This window comes from Psammomys obesus, unplaced genomic scaffold (genome assembly GCF_907164565.1).
Source record: "Psammomys obesus unplaced genomic scaffold, mPsaObe1.curated_primary_1811, whole genome shotgun sequence".
NCBI lineage: Eukaryota > Metazoa > Chordata > Mammalia > Rodentia > Muridae > Psammomys > Psammomys obesus.
In genome coordinates this window covers 2,307,731-2,326,451 of record NW_026585686.1, presented here as the reverse complement: position 1 = coordinate 2,326,451, position 18,721 = coordinate 2,307,731, and the positions used below count along the sequence as shown (strand labels likewise).

The 18,721-nt window shown below is 38.5% G+C and overlaps 1 protein-coding gene across 1 annotated transcript in view; it reads left to right on the top strand.

Moving 5' to 3' along the window:
* Positions 1–18,721, top strand: part of Adamtsl1 (ADAMTS like 1) — a 398,322-nt gene that overhangs the window by 88,889 nt on the left and 290,712 nt on the right. Inside the window, exon 4 of the mRNA XM_055629652.1 lies at positions 16,502–16,738. Coding sequence (XP_055485627.1) covers positions 16,502–16,738 — 237 coding nt within the window. The remainder of the gene's footprint in view (positions 1–16,501; positions 16,739–18,721) is intronic.

Genomic DNA, 18,721 nt, shown 5'->3' with positions numbered 1-18,721 from the left:
TATAGGAAATAATGTTACAGAGGCTGATGTCCCTCAACCACTCCAGAGGCCCCTAAGGGTCCCACCCACTATGGCACATCAAGTCGCAGCAGGACTAGGTGCATCCTTTCCCACTGGGGCCAGGCAAGACAGCCCAGCTAGGGGAAAGGGATGCACATGCAGAAAAAGAATAAGAGACTCACATGAGAACCAAGCTGCACATCTGAGTAATAAAAATCACGGTGTACTGGCATTAAAACATACAGGATGGTCAATGGAATAGAATCAAAGACCCAAAAATAAACCCACACACCTACAGACACTTGACTCTTTGACAAAGAAGCCAAAACCATACAACAGAAAAAAAAAAAAGAAAAGAAAAAAGAAAACATCGTCAACAAATGGTGCTGGTCTAACTAGATGTCTGCATGTAAAGGAATGCAAATAGATCCATACTTTTTACCCTGCACAAAACTCAAGTCCAAATGGGTCATAGACCTTATCATAAAACTGGATACAGTAAACTAATGGAAGAGAAAGTGAAGAATAGCCTTGAATGCGTTGGTACAGGAGACAACTTCCTGAACAGAACACCAACAGCTTAAGCTCTAAGAGCAACAATTAATAAATGAGACTTGATGAAACTGAAAAGCTTCAATAAGGCAAAGATCATCATTAGGACAAAATGACAGCCTACAGAATTGGAAAAGATCTTCAACAACCCTACATCCAACAGAGGGCACATGGTATGTACTCACTTATGAGCGAATTTTAGTCATATAGTACAGAATAGACATACCACAGTACACAGACCCCAAGAAGAAAAATAACCCAAGGAAACAAGGGGAAATACAATAGACAGAGGTGGTTGAAGAGTGGGAACAAGGTAGAAGAGGGAGCACAGAGAGAAATAAGGGTAAAGATCAGAGAAAGTAGGGGTGGGAGGACAGAAGACCTACAGAGAAAAGAGAAATGGTAGGTGGGGACATCTCTGCGACAGCTACAGACCTAACTCAGATGAGCCTCTGGGAGGATATGAGGGAGACTCTAGATAAGAGTCCTAGTAGCAGGGTCCATGGAGACTGAAGAGGACACTCTTAATCTAGGTAAGACTTCTAGCAAATGGAGAAGATCACCAACTCACCCATCAAAACCATTTTATACCCATCAGGATGGCTAAAGGAAAGAAAGAAAAAGAAAGAAAGAAAGAAAGAAAGAAAGAAAGAAAGAAAGAAAGAAAGAAAGAAAGAAAGAAAGAAAGAAAGAAAGAAAAGAAAAGAAAAGAAAAGAAAAGAAAAGAAAAAAGAAAAGAAAGAAAGAAAGAAAGCTCAAGCAGCAGCACATGCTGGCAAAAATGTGGAGGAAGAAGAAAACTCTTCTATTGCTGGTGGGAGTGCAAACTTGTACAACCACTATGGAAATCAAGCTGGAGGTTTCTCAGAAATTTGGGAATAGCTCTACCTCCAGACCCAGATATATCACTCCTGGGTATAAACCCAAAGGATGCTCTACCATACAACAAGGACATTTGCTCAACCATGTTCATAGCAGCTTTATACACAATAGCCAAAATCTGGAAACAACCTAGATGTCCCTCAACCAAAGAATGGATAATTTAAAAAAAAAAAAGTGGTACATTTACCCAATGAAATACTATTTCACTGTGAACAAATGGATGGAACTAGAAAAGATCATTCTGAGTAAGGTAACCCAAACCCCCCAAAAATGGAGATGGTATGTACTCACTTATAAATGGATATTAGCCATAAAGTACAGGGTAACTATGTTACAATACACAGACCCAAAGAAGCTGAGTAACAAGGAGGGCCTAAGGGAGGAGGCTTGAATCTTACTCAGAAGGGGAAAAACACTTAAGTTTCTTTTTTTTCTTCTATTTATTTATTTATTTATTTATTTATTTATTTATTTATTTATTTATTTATTTATTCATTCATTCATTCATTTATTTATTTATTTAATATTAATCACAGGTTATTTACTTTGTATCCCAGCTGTAGCCCCCTCCCTCTTTCCCTCTCAATCTCACCCTCCTTCCCTCATCCTCTCCCTCCCCCTTTCCAAGTCCACTAATAGGAGAGGACCTCCTCCCCTTCCATCTGACCCTAGCTTATCAGGTCTCTTCAGGACTGGCTGCAATGTCCTCCTCTGTGACCTAGCAGGGCTGCTCCTCCCTCGGGGGGGGGGGGTGTCGAAGAGCTCGCCATTGAGTTCATGTCAGAAATAGTTCCTGTTCCCCTTACTAGGGTACCCACTTAGATACTGAGCTACCACGGGCTGCATCTGAGCAGGGGTTCTAGGTTATATCCATACATGGTCCTTGGTTGGAGAAACAGTCTCATGAAAGACCCCTGTGCCCAGATATATTAGGTCCTTGTGGAGCTCCTGTCCCCTCCAGGTCTTACTAACTCCCCCTTCTTTCATATGATTCCCTGCACTCTGATGAAGGTTTGGTTATGAGTCTTAATATTTGCTTTAAAGCTGTGAATTGAGCAGGAATCAGTAGACATTTCCATATATGCCTTTACCACCACGTACCACCATGCACAAGCTTTCTCACGGTCAGCTTGCCACACTACAGTCATACAGTTATTGTACCTGATGGCCCTAAATTAGTGCATCTCTACCACCCAAGGGCGTAGCTGATGTTAGAATTCACCTCATGCTGACAAATTTAGAGTGATTGTCAGCCATTTTACAGTCATTCAGGATTTCACTTATCAGAAAACATTCTGTTCTTAGGAGATCCATCTCCTTGTGGATACTACTCCCAATGCCCTGGCAACATTGACCTTTTTTACTGTGTTCAGAGTTTGGCCTTTAAGAGAAGCCAAGTGTCTTTTCTTTCCCTAGCTTATTATTTCCCTAGGAGTTCTGCCTTACAGTCTGCATTATGAGCTCCTTGTTCTTTTCGAATAACTTGTAGTCCATAGACATGACCCTGGCTCCCTTCTTCTACAGGATATTAAAGGAAATTTCTAAGCCTCCAGAAACCAACAGTTCCATTATAATTATAATGAATCTCCTTCAACTTATTGTCATCGTTTGTGTATTTAACAATTTTTTTTAATTTTTAAATTTACTTAAGGCTAGTGTTTTTAGGTTGTGTGTAGTTGGGAACATCTTTGTAGTAGCTTGTCCAACACTCTGACACAAATGAAGTCCCTTGATTTGTTTTTGGACAGATGATAGCTAGTATTCATTTTGTTCCCACATTATAGAAAAACCTTGGGATATGACATAGTCTTTTTCAATTTCATTATTTTGGAGGAGACAGAAAGCCCAATGGACATGCTGAGTGCAAAGACAAGATACAAAGCAAGTGCTACATAACCTCTTCACTGGGCAGCCAGTAGGGAGTTGTCAGAGAAAACTGAATAGTGACAATTTCACATGCAGGAAGCCAACCAGATGGCCAGGAGAAGACACCTTGGATCATATCTGCCAGATAAGCAAAGAATCAAGAGAAAGGCAAATGTTCCAGTGTCGCGTGTTGGCTGGCTGGTGACAAGAAAGAAGGAAAATGGAAAGAAGGCAAATGTAGGTCAGCTCCATGAAGAACTTCTTGAGTTCTTTGCTACCTTAGATAGCATTTAAGAAAGGAGAAAACAGAGAGGCAGTCTCGGAATCTGGAAGTAACACAGATGGCTTACAGAATAGGAGAGTTTGAGCATTTAGTTTCCTTTGCTACTATGTCCAGATTCAGCGTGGTGAGAAGCCCAAATAGGATGGGTAGCTGCCTGTACCCTAAAAGAACCCTTCAGCGTTGAGGTTGTGTCCTCCCTTGCCTGCAATTCCTTAGCTAAAATGAAAGCTGTGATGTCATTGGTCTCAGCTTTTGTCTTCCTACTTTAATCTGCAAACTTCATGAAGACAAGGATTGTCATTGACTGGTTACTATAGCCTGGTGCTTCTGGTACTTACTAAGCGTCTCTGTGGGTTGTGAACATATGCAAGCTATTAATAGTTGATGAGCATGATTAAGCAGAAATCCTGGCTATGGCAAAGTTCACTCCAGATATGATTAATCAGCTTGCTTTCCTCTTTACCTTTTCCCAGACACAGGATAGAGAAGGAAATGGGTCTTTCATAAGGAGAAGAAAGAAACTGAACCCTAATGCAGAATGCTCCAAGATGAGCAAGGCCTGTGCTTTAAGCTTCAAAGAACAACCCAGAAACACTGGGGTTTCAGTGTTAGGAAATATGTTTTTCTGATTCTACTTAGTTTCTTAAAACATGTCCATGCTCCAAGATCAACAAACTGAGAACCGTGAGCACATAAGAACAAAATTGAGTGTTGTCATCCATTAAACTTATAACCCAGTCAATTTGGCACTTAGTATTGTTTGATTATATTCATATGTTAAGACATCCATATAAGTCACTTTAATTAAATTTATATTTAAACAACAAAACAAAGTCATTTTGGAGAGAGCAAGGTATGGGCTCTGAATTTTCATTTGGAAAGTATTGTCATCGTGTCTACAACGATGCTTCCAGAAACTTCTGCTACAAAAAGTATTTTAGGTGGCATTATTTTTCATGCTGATGTTTGCAGGAGTAATTCAGACCTACTTAGAGGTTAAAAAGAGAATAGGAAAGAAATGGAGAAAAGTACCATGTAGCTTTATTTCACATGGTTGATAGTAACACAAGTTGGCCTCATCCCAATGTCTGTAAGAAAGACTCAGATGATCTCTACTGGTACTCTCTAACCATCTGAGACTCCACTGTTTCTTCTCTTTGGAAAACACACACATGTAAATATTCCCCATCTCTTACACACAAAACTCATGTTAGTGGTCTGTGTGAGAGTAGACCCTGGGCGAGAAGAAATGCTTTACCATTTCAGGTTAAATAGTCAATATATTTCTATGGTTGTCTCCCAACTGAGGGCCTCCAGTCCTAGCATGACTCTTCAGTAAACAGATCCTACAGCAACAGTGATTCAAATTGAAGTCTTACGTGAGTTTTTAGAAACTTAGCCAGGTTAATACAAAATTAGATGCTGCACAAATGTCACCACAAGAGTGTCCAATGGCATTTCACGTCATTTGTGATGATACATTGCATGTTGCGTATCTCCAAAAAGGCAGCAGAGATTAGACATCATGCTGGGAAAACGGACCGTACTGTCAGGGTTTGCAGAGAACCAGAGAGCAGTAAAGCCCACAGCCATAGCCAGGTGGCTTGTTGGTGGTTAGGAAGGAGGGAAGAAGATATTTGGCTGCTGGAGTCTTCTCAAACTTGTCTACATTGCATTTATCCTTCTTCCTTTAAAAATTTTTGTTTTGTTTATATTTTAAATAATTTCATTTATCTGTTCCCTTTAAAGTCTACAATTCTGTATTTTAAAAATAAGAAGGAGAAAAGATACATTAAGCATAGCGGTCTGCCTCCAACATCTGCCTTTAGACTAGCATTGACCACGTCTTTGCCTCTTTTATTGTAAATTACTAGCTGAAGAGAAGTTGTTCCAAAGCAGTTTCAGCCCTCATGTTTGTTTGCCTTTTGTCATCCATCAACCTCACCCCTTCCTACTTATAAATGAACATAAAGAACCAGAAGTATCGGCCATTTAAGTATTCATTAGCAAATATGTCCCCTTGTGATTGCTTTCCCCTAGCCTGCTTCTCCACCACAGCTATTTGGTGAAATGCAGTCTGAGAACATAGCATTGTATAATTGTGTGCTTATAAAATGAAATAGTGTGCCCTATTACAAAATGTCTTACAAATTACCTTGCCAAATATGCTAATTTGGGAGATGGAGTGAAGAACATTCATTTCGGACTATAGTAAAAAATAATAAAAAGTCAGAAATGCTGATTTAAGAAAAGATACTGCTAAATTGGAGCAGATTCAAAGAAAGGAACTAAAAATAATAAAAAGCCTCAAGGAATGAATATTTTCAAAATTGAGAGAATTTAAGAGTCTAACATGACAAACTATAACCAGTCTTACAAATACCTCTAGGGAACTGGATTCCAATGTCTGCATTGTTCAAAGGAGAAAAAATAAAAGCACTGAAATAAAAGCTATCCAAAAGAGGGAGGAAAGTGAACTTTTAAAACTAAATGTTTTCAATATTTTTACTTAGATCAGCTCTTCGAGGGCTGGAGACATTAAAAACTAGCCAGACCAACCATTTGTTTCCAGATAACACAGTGCAACAGAGCAAGCGGGGTGAAACTGCTATGTCCCTGTGCACATGACATGCATTGAAGCTACTCAGTATTGCATGGCCAGCATCTACTAGACTGCGCACACGATAGGGCACACCCAAAGCTGGGGTAGATTGGAGTGCTACATTACTTTTCACAAGCACAAGATATTTAACTGAGCGTGAACCTGAACCATAGTCAGTCAATAAAATAGTTAATGATTTATTTTTCAAGAGCACTCTTTTTCTTTTGAATCTGCCATTTCTTAATGTTGAAACTGGAGGAAAAGAAGTGAAAACAAAATCTGTAAACCTTTTGTACCAGCCAGGCATACAACCTGTAATCCCAGCACTCAGCGGGGCAGAGGCAGGCAGATCTCTATGAGTTTAAAGCCAGCCTGGTCTACAAAGTGAGTCCAGAAGAGCCAAGGCTACCCAGAGAAACCCTGGCTCAAAAAACAACAAAACAAACAAACAAACAAACAAACAAACAAAAAACAACCCAAACCTTTGTGCCAGGTGAAAAGAACAAAAACAAGTGCCTTTATACTGGTATGTGGTTTTTATCTGATTTAAAACACAGTGTTCCAAATCTTTAGCACTGACTTAGGAAACAGACAGCCTCTTGGCCTTTGAAAAAGAATGGAAAATGAGCCACAAACGGTCTTTACCTCCTACGGCACCATCCTCCAAACACAACCCTGTCTTCTGTTCTTTGCACTCATAGTGATATGTTAGAAATTTAAATATTATGCTCTTGAAATATAATAGAACTGTATCCATACAGACTGTCTAGACAGGGCAAGGGACTGTGTCTGTTTAATTTCACTTTACAGAGCAGGGAGCAGCCTTAGCACAAATAAATGCTCTTGATGATGATGTTGATGTTAATATAAGCAGGTGGCCAGAACTGGAGGGAGAAACCCTGTTACCTCAACATTAGCACTTTGTGGTGCATGCATGTAACACTTAAGTGTTTAATAAAATTTACAAACAGCTGGCTATTTTTTAAATAATAAATGATTTCAGCACATTTTACGTTTCTTAATATTGCCCTATTAAATTTGTTTACATGGGGGAAAGAAATATCAATCTGCCTATTCAGAAGGTAGGCAAGACCCCTATTCAACTTTCCTAATGTCTAAAATGTGTGAGCATTCTTATGGCTTTATTTTTTTAAAAAGGAATAATTGAACATTCTGTCAATGAGGAAACCAAGATTTAAAAATGCTGGAAACTTTAAGAAATAGAACTGGCATCTCTGTAATAAAGAGGATGGCATTTCTTCCATTTTCGATGTTGTCCTTCAGTCTGTCAACAAATATTAATGTGCCCCTGTCCTTCTACAGAGTAAATAGAAATAGACAATGAAAAACCAAGCATAATAAATAACTAAATCAAATAGTGCACTCAAAGATGATTGAGTGGTATAGAAGAAAGGAAGACTGAGCAAGATAGTGTGGAATTGGTAGGGAAAGTGGGATGCAATTTTATGTAGAGAGGGCAGAATAGGCCTCATTGAGAAGGTGATGTTTGAGATAAAACTTAGTAACATAAAGTACCTTAGAATATAGAGAAAAGTATATTTATCCTATATTATATGTCTAATATTCACTTATAAGTGAATATATATACTTATAAGTGAGAGTTGTTTTGCTTCTGTGTTACCTCATTTAGGATGATCTTTTCTAAGTGTACCCATTTGCCTGCAGATTTCATGATTTCCTTGTTTTTAATTGCTGAGTAGTATTCCAGTGTGTAAATGTATCACAATTTCTGTACCCATTCCTCGGTTGAAGGACATCTAGGTTGTTTCCAGATTCTAGGTATTACGAATAAAGATGCTATGAACATAGCTGAGCAAGTGTCTTTGTTGTGTGGTTGAGCATCTTTCGCATATGTCCAGGAGTGGTATAGCTGGATCTTGAGGTAGCATTATTTCATAAGAGTCAAGAGTTTAAATCCTTGTCAGTTCTAGGTATTCTTTAAAATTTTAAGGAATTCCTTGATACTGACTATGCTGGCAGAATTTACATTTTCTCTGTAAAGTAGCTAAGTCGGGGCCAAATGTTGACAATAATTTTTTTTATTTGTGGCATATTATAAAGTCATTTACGATGATCAAAAATAAAATTTGTAACATAACTTGATAACTTTAAAAAAATAATATAGCGAAAAGGAATTCTAAAGCATAGAAGTGCCACATGTGCCCTGAGGCAAGAACGTTCTTGAGTACATGAGGTGTCAAGGAAATCAGTGGGGGCAGGTCCACGTGAGCAAGGGCTACAGTCATTCTCAGGCCGAACAGACAAAGGAGATCTTTCCTCCTGAGACAGGGAGTTGGCTTTTGATCTGAGTGGGAGCCGGCTTCTGAGTTGAGGAAGCATGGGGGTAACATGACCTATCTGGTTAATTCTTTAATAAGATCACTTTGCTTCGTTGACCAAAGTATCCAGAAGAGCAGAGACAGAGCGGAACCCACTCCAGGACCTGCATTAGACATGATGGCTCAGCCTGAGTTGTAGACAGAGTCAGGGCACTTCTGAACTAGAGTCAACAATTCTTTAGTTTTCACGTGGAGAGTACCAGATCAGCAGCATGAACATCACATCACTGGGAACTTTCTGAAGTTTAAATTCCCACACCTCACCAGAAATTTACTCAGTCAGAAAGAAGCTCTACAAGAGGGGCTTCTGATATTTTGTTTAATGAGGCCTCCAGGTGATTTTAATTCTCCCGTAGGCTCAAGAACCACAGCTTTAAGCTATTGGGACATGAAAAAAATGACATGGACACTCACTGGATAGAGAAGACTGTGGTGGGCAAAAATGGATTTTTACTTGTGGGCAAAAATCCATACACATAATATAAAAGACCTTTAAAACACAGTGACAGAATATTTATGCCATGTCATTCCTATGCGAAGTTAAATGAGTAATGCATCCACCAAATACTTAAGAGCAGAGCTAACGCAGATGGACCACCACCAGGAAGAACATGCCTTCTTTAAAGAGAATGAACATAAAATCTAGTCATGGTGATGGACATCTATAATCCTAACACATGGGAGGTGGAGGGAGGAAGATTGGTAGTTCAAGGTCGTCCTCAGCTACAAATAATAAATTTGAGGTCAGCTTGGGCTACATGACACCATGTTAAAATTTTAGTGATTAAATAAATACATTGAAAATAAAAAATAGTGATATTTCTGCTGACCTCCAAATCTGTGTGTTTTAAAAAATCCATCTTAAGGCCTTTCATATGTGTCACCTTAGCTGCTGAGATATAATCAGTGAGTAGGCTCTGAAAGGCTGACCCTGTTCTGTCCTGTGGTGTAATCTGATCCATGAATCAATATCAGGGGACATCTGGGATATATCGTATCTTTCCCACAGACTGGTTGATTAACAAGAGAATGTTTTGAATTGGGTCCATATATGGCAGAACCCCACGTACTATATGAATTATTATGGGAGCAAACAAAAGGTCAGATTGTATTTTTGTGTTCTTAAAGAACACAGCTTTGACATGGTTAGGATTAAGTGCTTAAGAAGTGGAAAGAAAAAAATGTGTTATAATAAATGGCTAACTACAGTAATTTGTAGGATCATCTATTACAAAATTGAAAATATTTTCACAGATGCACAGTTTCTTGTCCAGTAACTTTACGAAGGGCATCAGGTGTCTACAAGTGTGTTAGAGTTTCAAGGTGCAGTGAGATTCTCCCCCCTTCTCTTTTTCTTTGCCTTGTTCCGTTTCTAATTGATGGTACTTCTGGAGCCAGAGAGGAACAGGAAGGTAGGATCTACTATCCACTTCATCCTTCCCACACTGTTTCTGTCAGGTTGTTTTTTGTTTTTGTTTTTGTTTTTGTTTTTGTTTTTGTTTTTGATAAAATGTAGGATGTGTTTGACCCAGTCACTGACTTTCCTATGATTTTGTCTTCTGTGAAAAAAATATTCATATACATATATATACATATATATATGGTTTTGCTTTTATTTTAAATATCACATTGAAAGACTATTATTTCTACCTTTAATATTTTATGACAGCTACGTGGGTTCTTTACCTTCTCCATTTCCTATACCCAAAGGCTCAGAACTGTGGCTTGTGCTAAAGAGCACCCCTTGAAAGCTTTTTTTTCTCAAAGATGATACCCAAGAAAAGGTCACTTAGGACATTCATTTCTGAACCTGACCTGGGAAATGCTTGGGATATATACTTGTAAGACACTAAATTTGTTAAAAACTAAAATTTCTGTAGATGGTAGCTCTCTACAGGAACCCAGTTATTATTTATTGCTACGTTGTTGATGATGATAATAATGTTCATCAGGATACTTGTGGGAAAGAGGCTACTGGGACTTTTTCTGAGCTTCCTCTAGGACTTCAATGAATGTCCTGAATGACACTGGAGAAGTTTTTGGTTCAAACAAAAAGTCTTTTGCCAAATTCTTCCTCCTTTAATTTTTAAGTGTGAGTACTTCACAAGAAATTTGATTCATATGTTTCTGAATCATTTACACTTAAATCATCAGTATGTTATTTTCTAAGAGCTACTAGGTGTCCAAGGAGTTTTCTTGGCCTGTTTTATAATTCCTCTTCAATCCTTTTCTTAAAACAGGAAAGTGCATTTTGCCAAGTACAAGTAAACCCAAATATTTAGAAGGCTCAAGTTCAGTTTCCCACTCTGAACTCCAGGTCAGGTGCATCTGTGGTTTCACAAAATACATCCTCACAACTCTGCAAAACTTTGACTGAAAAACAAAGGTGATAAAAATATGAAAAGGTATTCGTACACATTATGACTCTCAGGAGTACACTTACAACTATAGAAGAATCATGAAATGGATCAGGGGTATTCTCAGAACCAGTACATGCAGGTATTCACTTCTTTCACCTCGATTCTCTACAATACCTGACTGTGTTCACTAGTTTTATCACAGAAAATATTTTAACTTAGTTTTTCATTCATTTTTCTTTCTACCGCTTTGAGTCTTAAACATTTTAGGAAATATGTGAACGTAGTTTGTCAAGCAGAAGGAACTGAAGAGTCTGTAGGAGTTTCATGTCTTTACTGGAATGATGTAGCATTTCCATTTGAAAATACAATGGACTCTACTCTTGGAATTGGAAAAATGCAGAAAATTACCGCTGGTTCATTCTAGTACATCTTCTAGTTATTTGCCAATCTTCTTGACTGGCAAAGATGATTAACTCTGATCTCGGAATTCCCTTCTAAGCTAGTTCAGTTACATTCATAGAAGCACAGATAGTTAGGGGAGGGATTTGGAACTGTCTGAAGCAATTCCCTAATGTTCTCTGTCAATGAGTCTGCTTCAGTATTTCTGCACTACAGAGTAAGCAAGTAGATGCTGAAACGACAGGTATCATATCAAATACTTGATTTAAATGTTACTAACTGGTGGATGATATAAAGCCAGGTTTATTCAACCTGCTGACATGGGAAAGTAGCAGCTTGAAAGAGGGATTTAGAGAAACAAATGTGAAGATCTTGGACTAAAGTTACTATAAGGGTTGTTTTAGGGCAGAAGTTAAGGAATGATGCCTAAACAAATGTTGGTAGAATTCTTACAGTAGGCAAAAGGTAATGTCACCTTCAGAATGCAGATCTACAAAGAGCCTGAGTTAAACCAGCTGATGAGCACTTTCTGTCAGAACAGAGGCTCTGAAACAAGCTGGTGTTGGAACAATGGTGTGCAGTCTCTGAAGATGTGCAAAGTGCGCCATTTGAATTTCTTACCATAAAAAAGCAAATGTAGTATATAATACGCACATGTGCCATGAATTTGTTCCTTTATGATTCCTTTCCAAGATTAGACTGTATCCTAGCACTTACAAAGCTAACCAGTACCAACTGCGGTGTCATATGACTATAAAGGCATGAACCTTTTCTGGTGATACTTAAAGTCACATGGACCTTGTTGGGTACTTATGCATAGGTAGTATTTTACATAAACTGTACTTTCTCTTACTATTGTATTTCATTCTCAATAAACAAATATAATATAATAATAAGAAAATATATTTTAAAATTCTACTTTCTACTTTGAGCCATTTTATGTTTATACCAAATAAATGTTTAATTACCTAAATTCTACCTTTCCCAGTAAGAATTTATACCCCTTCCCCAAATATCAGAGCATTACATGCTGCTTGATAGAAAACTAAAGTAATAGAAGAGTCAAGACGGAATTTTATTAAAAAAAATAGCAAAAGCGTTCTCTAATGCTTCTATGAATGTGTTGTTGATTATTAATATTTAATATTGATTTATCTTTTACTTAAACAACAGTTATTCCTAAACCAGCTGTATACTCAAACACTACACAGAGACTAGGATTTATTTAATTAACCTAGAACACAATGCTGGGCAATAATTACTCCAGCCTAAAACTTCTAAGCCTGCATAGCTTCCTCCCATTCAGATTTCCCACATTTTACTTGCTTTTTAGATATATCTTAGGTCTGGTTGGTTCATCTGTCCTGTTTCCAGGTCCTCTCCTCCTAGCTCTCTCTTCCCAACTCCTCCCACTCACTTTTTTCCCCTCCCTTCTGGACCAGGATGTCCCACCTTATTTTCTCCATTGTTCGGCATTGGCTGGTTGTTTTATTGACAACACAGAGAACAAATGGTGGCACGTTTACATAACCTTGAGACAGGTGATGCTTAGAATAAACATCACAATGCAATGTTTAGATTGAAACCAGATAGTGGGGTAGAGAAAAAAGCATTTGAATGAACAAGGGTATATTATATACATTCCACAAGAACATTATACCAACAATAATGAGTTTATCAGGAAAAAAAACTGAATAAATTAACTCTCAGATTGAGAACATAGTGAATGAGAATTGCTGACAACATACAGACCATTTAAGATAAAAGGCTGTAAGGAAAGCCTCTCCATAGGTGGATAGTCCAGAATTTTATGGAGAATCTCATTCTGAAGATAATGAATAAAATTTACCTATCTGTGCTAGTTAGTTTTTATTGTCAACTTGGCAGTCACCTGATAAGAGGGAATCTCAATTAAAGAATTGCCCAGATCCATATTGGTCTGTGGCCAAGACCATAAGAGACTGTCTTGATTGATGATTGATGTGGAAGGGTTTAGCCCACTGTGGGTGACACCATCTCGAGGTACACAGATCTGGGTTGTGTAAGAAATCTAAGCCCAAGCCTGAGAGTAAGCCAATGAACAACATCCACTATGGGTCCTATTTCAGATCTTGCCCTGACTTCCCTCAAAGATGGATTAAGATCTAGAATTGCAAGCTAAAATAAACCTTTACTCTTCAAGTGGTTTGGGTCCTAATGTCTTGGCCTAGTAAGAGAAAATAAAATTAAGACACTATCAAAACTCCAGCCTAAAGTAAAAGCACTATTGCCCTTTGTGGTTTAGCATTTATAATTTTAATTAAAATATATCATTTTCTTTCTTCCCTTTTCTCCTCCAACCTTTCTCATGTCCTGTCTCTCTCATCCCTCTCATGTTCCCCATCACTCCCTGTCAAACGCATGTTTTTATCATTGTTGTTGTTATTAGCAGTAGTAGTATAGTAATAGTAGATATGAGTAAAGATATAAATACACCTACTGAGTCAGCTTGGTGTTCATTGTGTGTCTATGATTTCAGAGCTGACCACTTGAGTCTTAGATAACCATTTAAGAGGCCCATCTTTGAGATAGACCAATTCTCCCTCTCTTAGCAGTCATTAGCAGCTGTTTGTCTACGCGTGGGGCCCTGTGAGATTTCCCATTCCACCCTAACGTACTCATTGGTGTTGTCCTTGTTCAGCTCTTATTTAGAAAGCCATATTGCTGAGATATAGATGTAGCTTCTCTGTCATTTCTAAGAGATACAATCGTGCAGCGCACTTTCTGGTTCTCTGAGCCTTAGATGTAGGAGTTGCATTGTAGCTGTCTCCACTGGAATGCTGGGTACCCACAATCAGTTGAGCTCTTCATGTTGACCAGTTTTCTGTGATGGTCTCCATATTCTACAAAGAGAAGTTTCTTGACTGAGGAGTGAAAGCTACACTTACCTTGTGTCTAAGAATAGGTTTTGGAATACAGTTAGAAATTACACTGATCTGATGAAGCGAAGGGAATAGGTTCTCCTCTAAGATTTGCAAGCTCACTATCACTTGGTAGTTGGCTATGTTTTCATTATCATACATGATTCCCCTTCTGTTGAGCAGTTCTAACTCATATTTTGGTTACCACCAAGATATGAGTGCCACTATTGTACCTTTAGAAAGATCTTGTCATGTTGGTCATTGTAATTCATAGAAATCGCAGCTGAGTGGGGCTATCGTTTGCTTCCCTCCTTTATCAGCTTCCAGAACACCTTCTGGTACTGTGAAAACTAAACTGTAGGAGGGAGGCTTTCAAAGTTAGATCCAACTTGAATCTTCTAGGCTATGTGTCAGGGGTGTGTGGTGTCTTCAGCAATAGGGACTTACCTTCTGCCTTTGGGAAGCAACCAAGAGCAATAGCAATAGCCTATATTGTTTTGTGAGTCTCTTGGACTATGCTAACCAGCAAATCAAAAGGAAATTTCTCATGCCTGGTACTAGAGATTTTATTAGATCACTCTTAGGGAACGTTTTGTCAGCCCAAGTGTGATAACATCATTTCAAGTACATATGTAAATATGTATGTATATGCATACATTCAGACATATATATGCACTTGTACACATTCATATATACATACACATACATGTTTTGCTCATAATTTCAGGTAAATATAAATTAATTGAGGCTTTTAAAAACATTCTTAGTATTATTTGTCCCTTTTCCCTCTTCTGTACTGATCTCCCTTCCCCCTCCCCACTTAAAAGCCCCCTCCAGTTTTTCCCATTTCTCCTTTTGAAAGCATGATTGCATTTGTTCTCTCTGACTTTTATCTTCAAGTAGACAATGACTATTGCTAGTTATAATTTCATATTTTAAGTTTCCCCTTATGAAATATACATTTAGAGGATTTTATTTTTCATCAGCTTTTGTCAACATTATTTAAAATTTAAATTTATAGAATGTCCGAATTCTCTGGTTCTTTTTGTCAATCAGTTCATTAAATATTCAAAGGAATTGCTACTGAACATCTTTCTTGTGCCATTCAATAGTTAGTCTATGCTCATGAACTTCTCACACACTTTGTGAGCTGAGTGTTCTTTTTGCCTCTGTCCACAGCATGGAAAGTCAGATATAAGAAGTCTGACCACCACACACCTATCTCTGGATGTTCTCTTCTCTCTGCCACTCTGCCCGAGCCTAAAGCAATTCACATAGAAAGGATGATCTCTCCTCTCTGTTCCCCATGTTAATTTTAGAAGCTATGAAACCTAAGTTCTAGAAAACAGATCACAAATGACACCGTATACTTTTTTAAATAAAATTATCAGAGCTCTTTTCTATTACCTATTACATAAGTGTGATGGCTCATACCCGTAATCAAGAGGCTGAGGGAGAGGGACCACAAGTTCCAGATCTGCTTGGGCAACAAAGTGAAAAGCAAAGCCTGCCTTGATAATTAATTAATCAATCAATAGGTCAATCAATCAATCAATCAATTTAAAAAGTCTAGGTGGGGCTGGAAACATAGCTTGATGATTAAGAGCTCTAGCTGCTCTTTCAGGGGACCTGGTTTCAATTTCTAGTACCCACATGGCAGTTCACAACAGTCTGGGCCTCTAGTTCCAAGGATCCACTGCCCTCTTCTGGTCTCTGCAGGTGCCAGGCATGCACATGGTGCACAGACAGACATGCAAGAAAAAAACACCCAAAATCATAAAATATTTTTTAAATGTAAGAATCTAACGCTGTAGCTCAACAACAGAACTCCTCTCTTTTGCCTAGGGCACTTATATAAAGCCATCATGTCAATACCCAGTATGACAAAAAGAACAGACAAACAAAACATTGTCATATCTCTAATTTTCAGGATCGAGAGAGAGACTTTCAGCTATCCAAAACTAGAAGCAATTGAAGTGTCACAATGTTGAAGAGATCATGGATGGGTAGACATCTCCAGATGGCTACTTTGTCTTCATGTCAACCCAAAGATTTGTTCCATGCTAGCTATTTTCTCATTTGCCTTCAATAAGAAAGTCTATCAAGGTTATTTCTCTATCAGATCTTTATATTTTAAGGGCCCAAATAATCACATAACCTCTAAAGAGGCACAATCTGTAATGATTAGGACATTCATTTTGTTTTCTATGACCTTCCCAGACCATACAACTGTTCCAGTTTTCTAACTGGGGTTATTCTTATAATGTGTACTTGTACCCTCTCGCCATCTTCTGCAGGACTGCCCACCAGAAGCAGGTGATTTCCGAGCTCAGCAGTGTTCTGCTCATAACGACGTCAAGTACCACAGCCAGTTTTATGAATGGCTTCCTGTGTCTAATGACCCTGACAACCCATGTTCACTCAAGTGCCAAGCCAAAGGAACCAGCCTGGTTGTTGAACTAGCACCGAAGGTCTTAGATGGTACACGATGCTATACAGAATCACTGGATATGTGCATCAGCGGCCTATGCCAAGTAAGTGCTGAAGTCTCACCATGAGACTGGTCCAGAGCTCTTGTGCCTGCAGGTAAATAAGCTCCTCAGAGTTACTCAGTTACCTTCTGAGAGTTTATAAAGAGTTACAGATGTGAAGATGGTAATTTAAGTGAATGGTATGGATACTGTATTCCATGCTGATGTTAAGACTGCAGTTGGGTTTTGTTTGTTTGCTTGCTTGCTTGTTTGTTTGCTTTTTCATTCATTGAATTATACTTGAATGGGAGAGAATAAAAAAATTGAATATTGTACTTTGATGACGAATTTTGAAAATACCTATACTTCAAATGTTCCTGAAAATTGGAAAGGGGCCGATGAAGGAAGAACAGGAGAAAAGAAGTGTGTGTGTGTGTGTGTGTGTGTGTGTGTGTGTGTGTGTGTGTGTGGTGTATGCATGAGAGAGAGACAGAGAGGGACAGAGGCAGAGAGATGGACAGAGACAGAGAGAGGTGTGTTAGGTGTGTTCTCAGACATCCATTTTCATTTACATAAAATTTCAGAGTGACTTGGGTAGGAGAACTCACCTTACTGCTTGCAACTATATTGAAAATTCACACAAATTGTAGCAAGAAGCAGGCATCTAAGAATTGGGCTGGATGTCAGACAAGTAACACTTAAAATCCAAGAATATATAAAAAGGGGTTGATTTCTGCCGTCAACTCATCAGAGTGTATTTGAAGACTCAGCAAGGCAACAACAAGTCATGTTAGTGTGTTTGCCACGAACTTTATTTGCAGGCCCACCTTTTGGAATGTGATGAGCAATCTACATTATAGAGTGAGAAGGTCCTCTGAATGTTATTGTCCACAATGTTCTCTTATGTGTCACAGTACAGAAATTTTAAGAACATTCGCCTCAAGTGAGAAGACATTGATTGAGTCTGACTCTATGGTATAAAAGCTTATAATATGAGAAAAATATGAAACATGCTTCAATGAGTTGTTTTAAATTTACTTTTTTAAGAACTTTAATCTACATATTGATTTATAAGAAAAGTGCCATGTAAATTGTTATAAGAGGTGAGAGGTTTTCTGGGTGAGAGGGGAAACAGATGCAGTCTATCTCTGAACGGGTTAGAACAGTGATGCAGGAAGAGGCATGTGCAAGGTTTCCCGGAGGAGAAGGGAGAAGAGATACATATATCAGCTATTTCTTTTTATAGATGATATATGAATTCCAGGTGTAAATGTGAATATAGGTTTTCACTGTTCTCAAGATTGCAAGGGTCTCAGTACCTACATACCTTTAAAAGCAACATGTGAAGAACATTATCTGTGGTATTTTAAAATTATTTCTGATTATTTATCAATAGAGCTAGTGAAGCAGGAGAGATGTCTGGCTCAGAGGCTTAGAGGGTGTCCATTTCCAGAGGACCCAGCTTCCTTTCTCAGCACCATGTTAGGAGATTCACAACCACCTGACCCTTTACCTCCTGGGGATGGAATACCCTCTTCCCACCTCCACCTGCACACACATGGCGTATGCTCACAAAGATACACACACACAAGTACAAATCAATTTTTAAGTGTCCTGCCAACAAGGACTCTTGATTTGCTGAAATGGAATTGTGAAATATGTAAAACTAGGAATAGCAAAGAATCACACGGCAAATAAACATTCAGAGAAGACTGCACCGCGAGCAGGGGAGGTGCGCTCTCTTGTCTGTGTGCACTGCTTCAGTGCCTACAAAGAAAATTCCAAGGGCTAGAAGATGTGCATGATCAAGTGACCATTACATCACGTCAGAAACAGGACTAAACTCTTCTAATACCCATGTCAGTGTTGTCTCTACAGTACCATATTTGCAAATGATCCAAAATCAACAAGACAGGTCAGCAAATTAGGTTTCAGTTGTTTCTGTTGCATGATAGCACAACCTGGCATGTTTTCTCCCTGGGTTTTCTTCCTGCCAGCTGGCCTCATGTACCTTGTTAACTAAAAGAGAATCCTATCTCAGCAGCT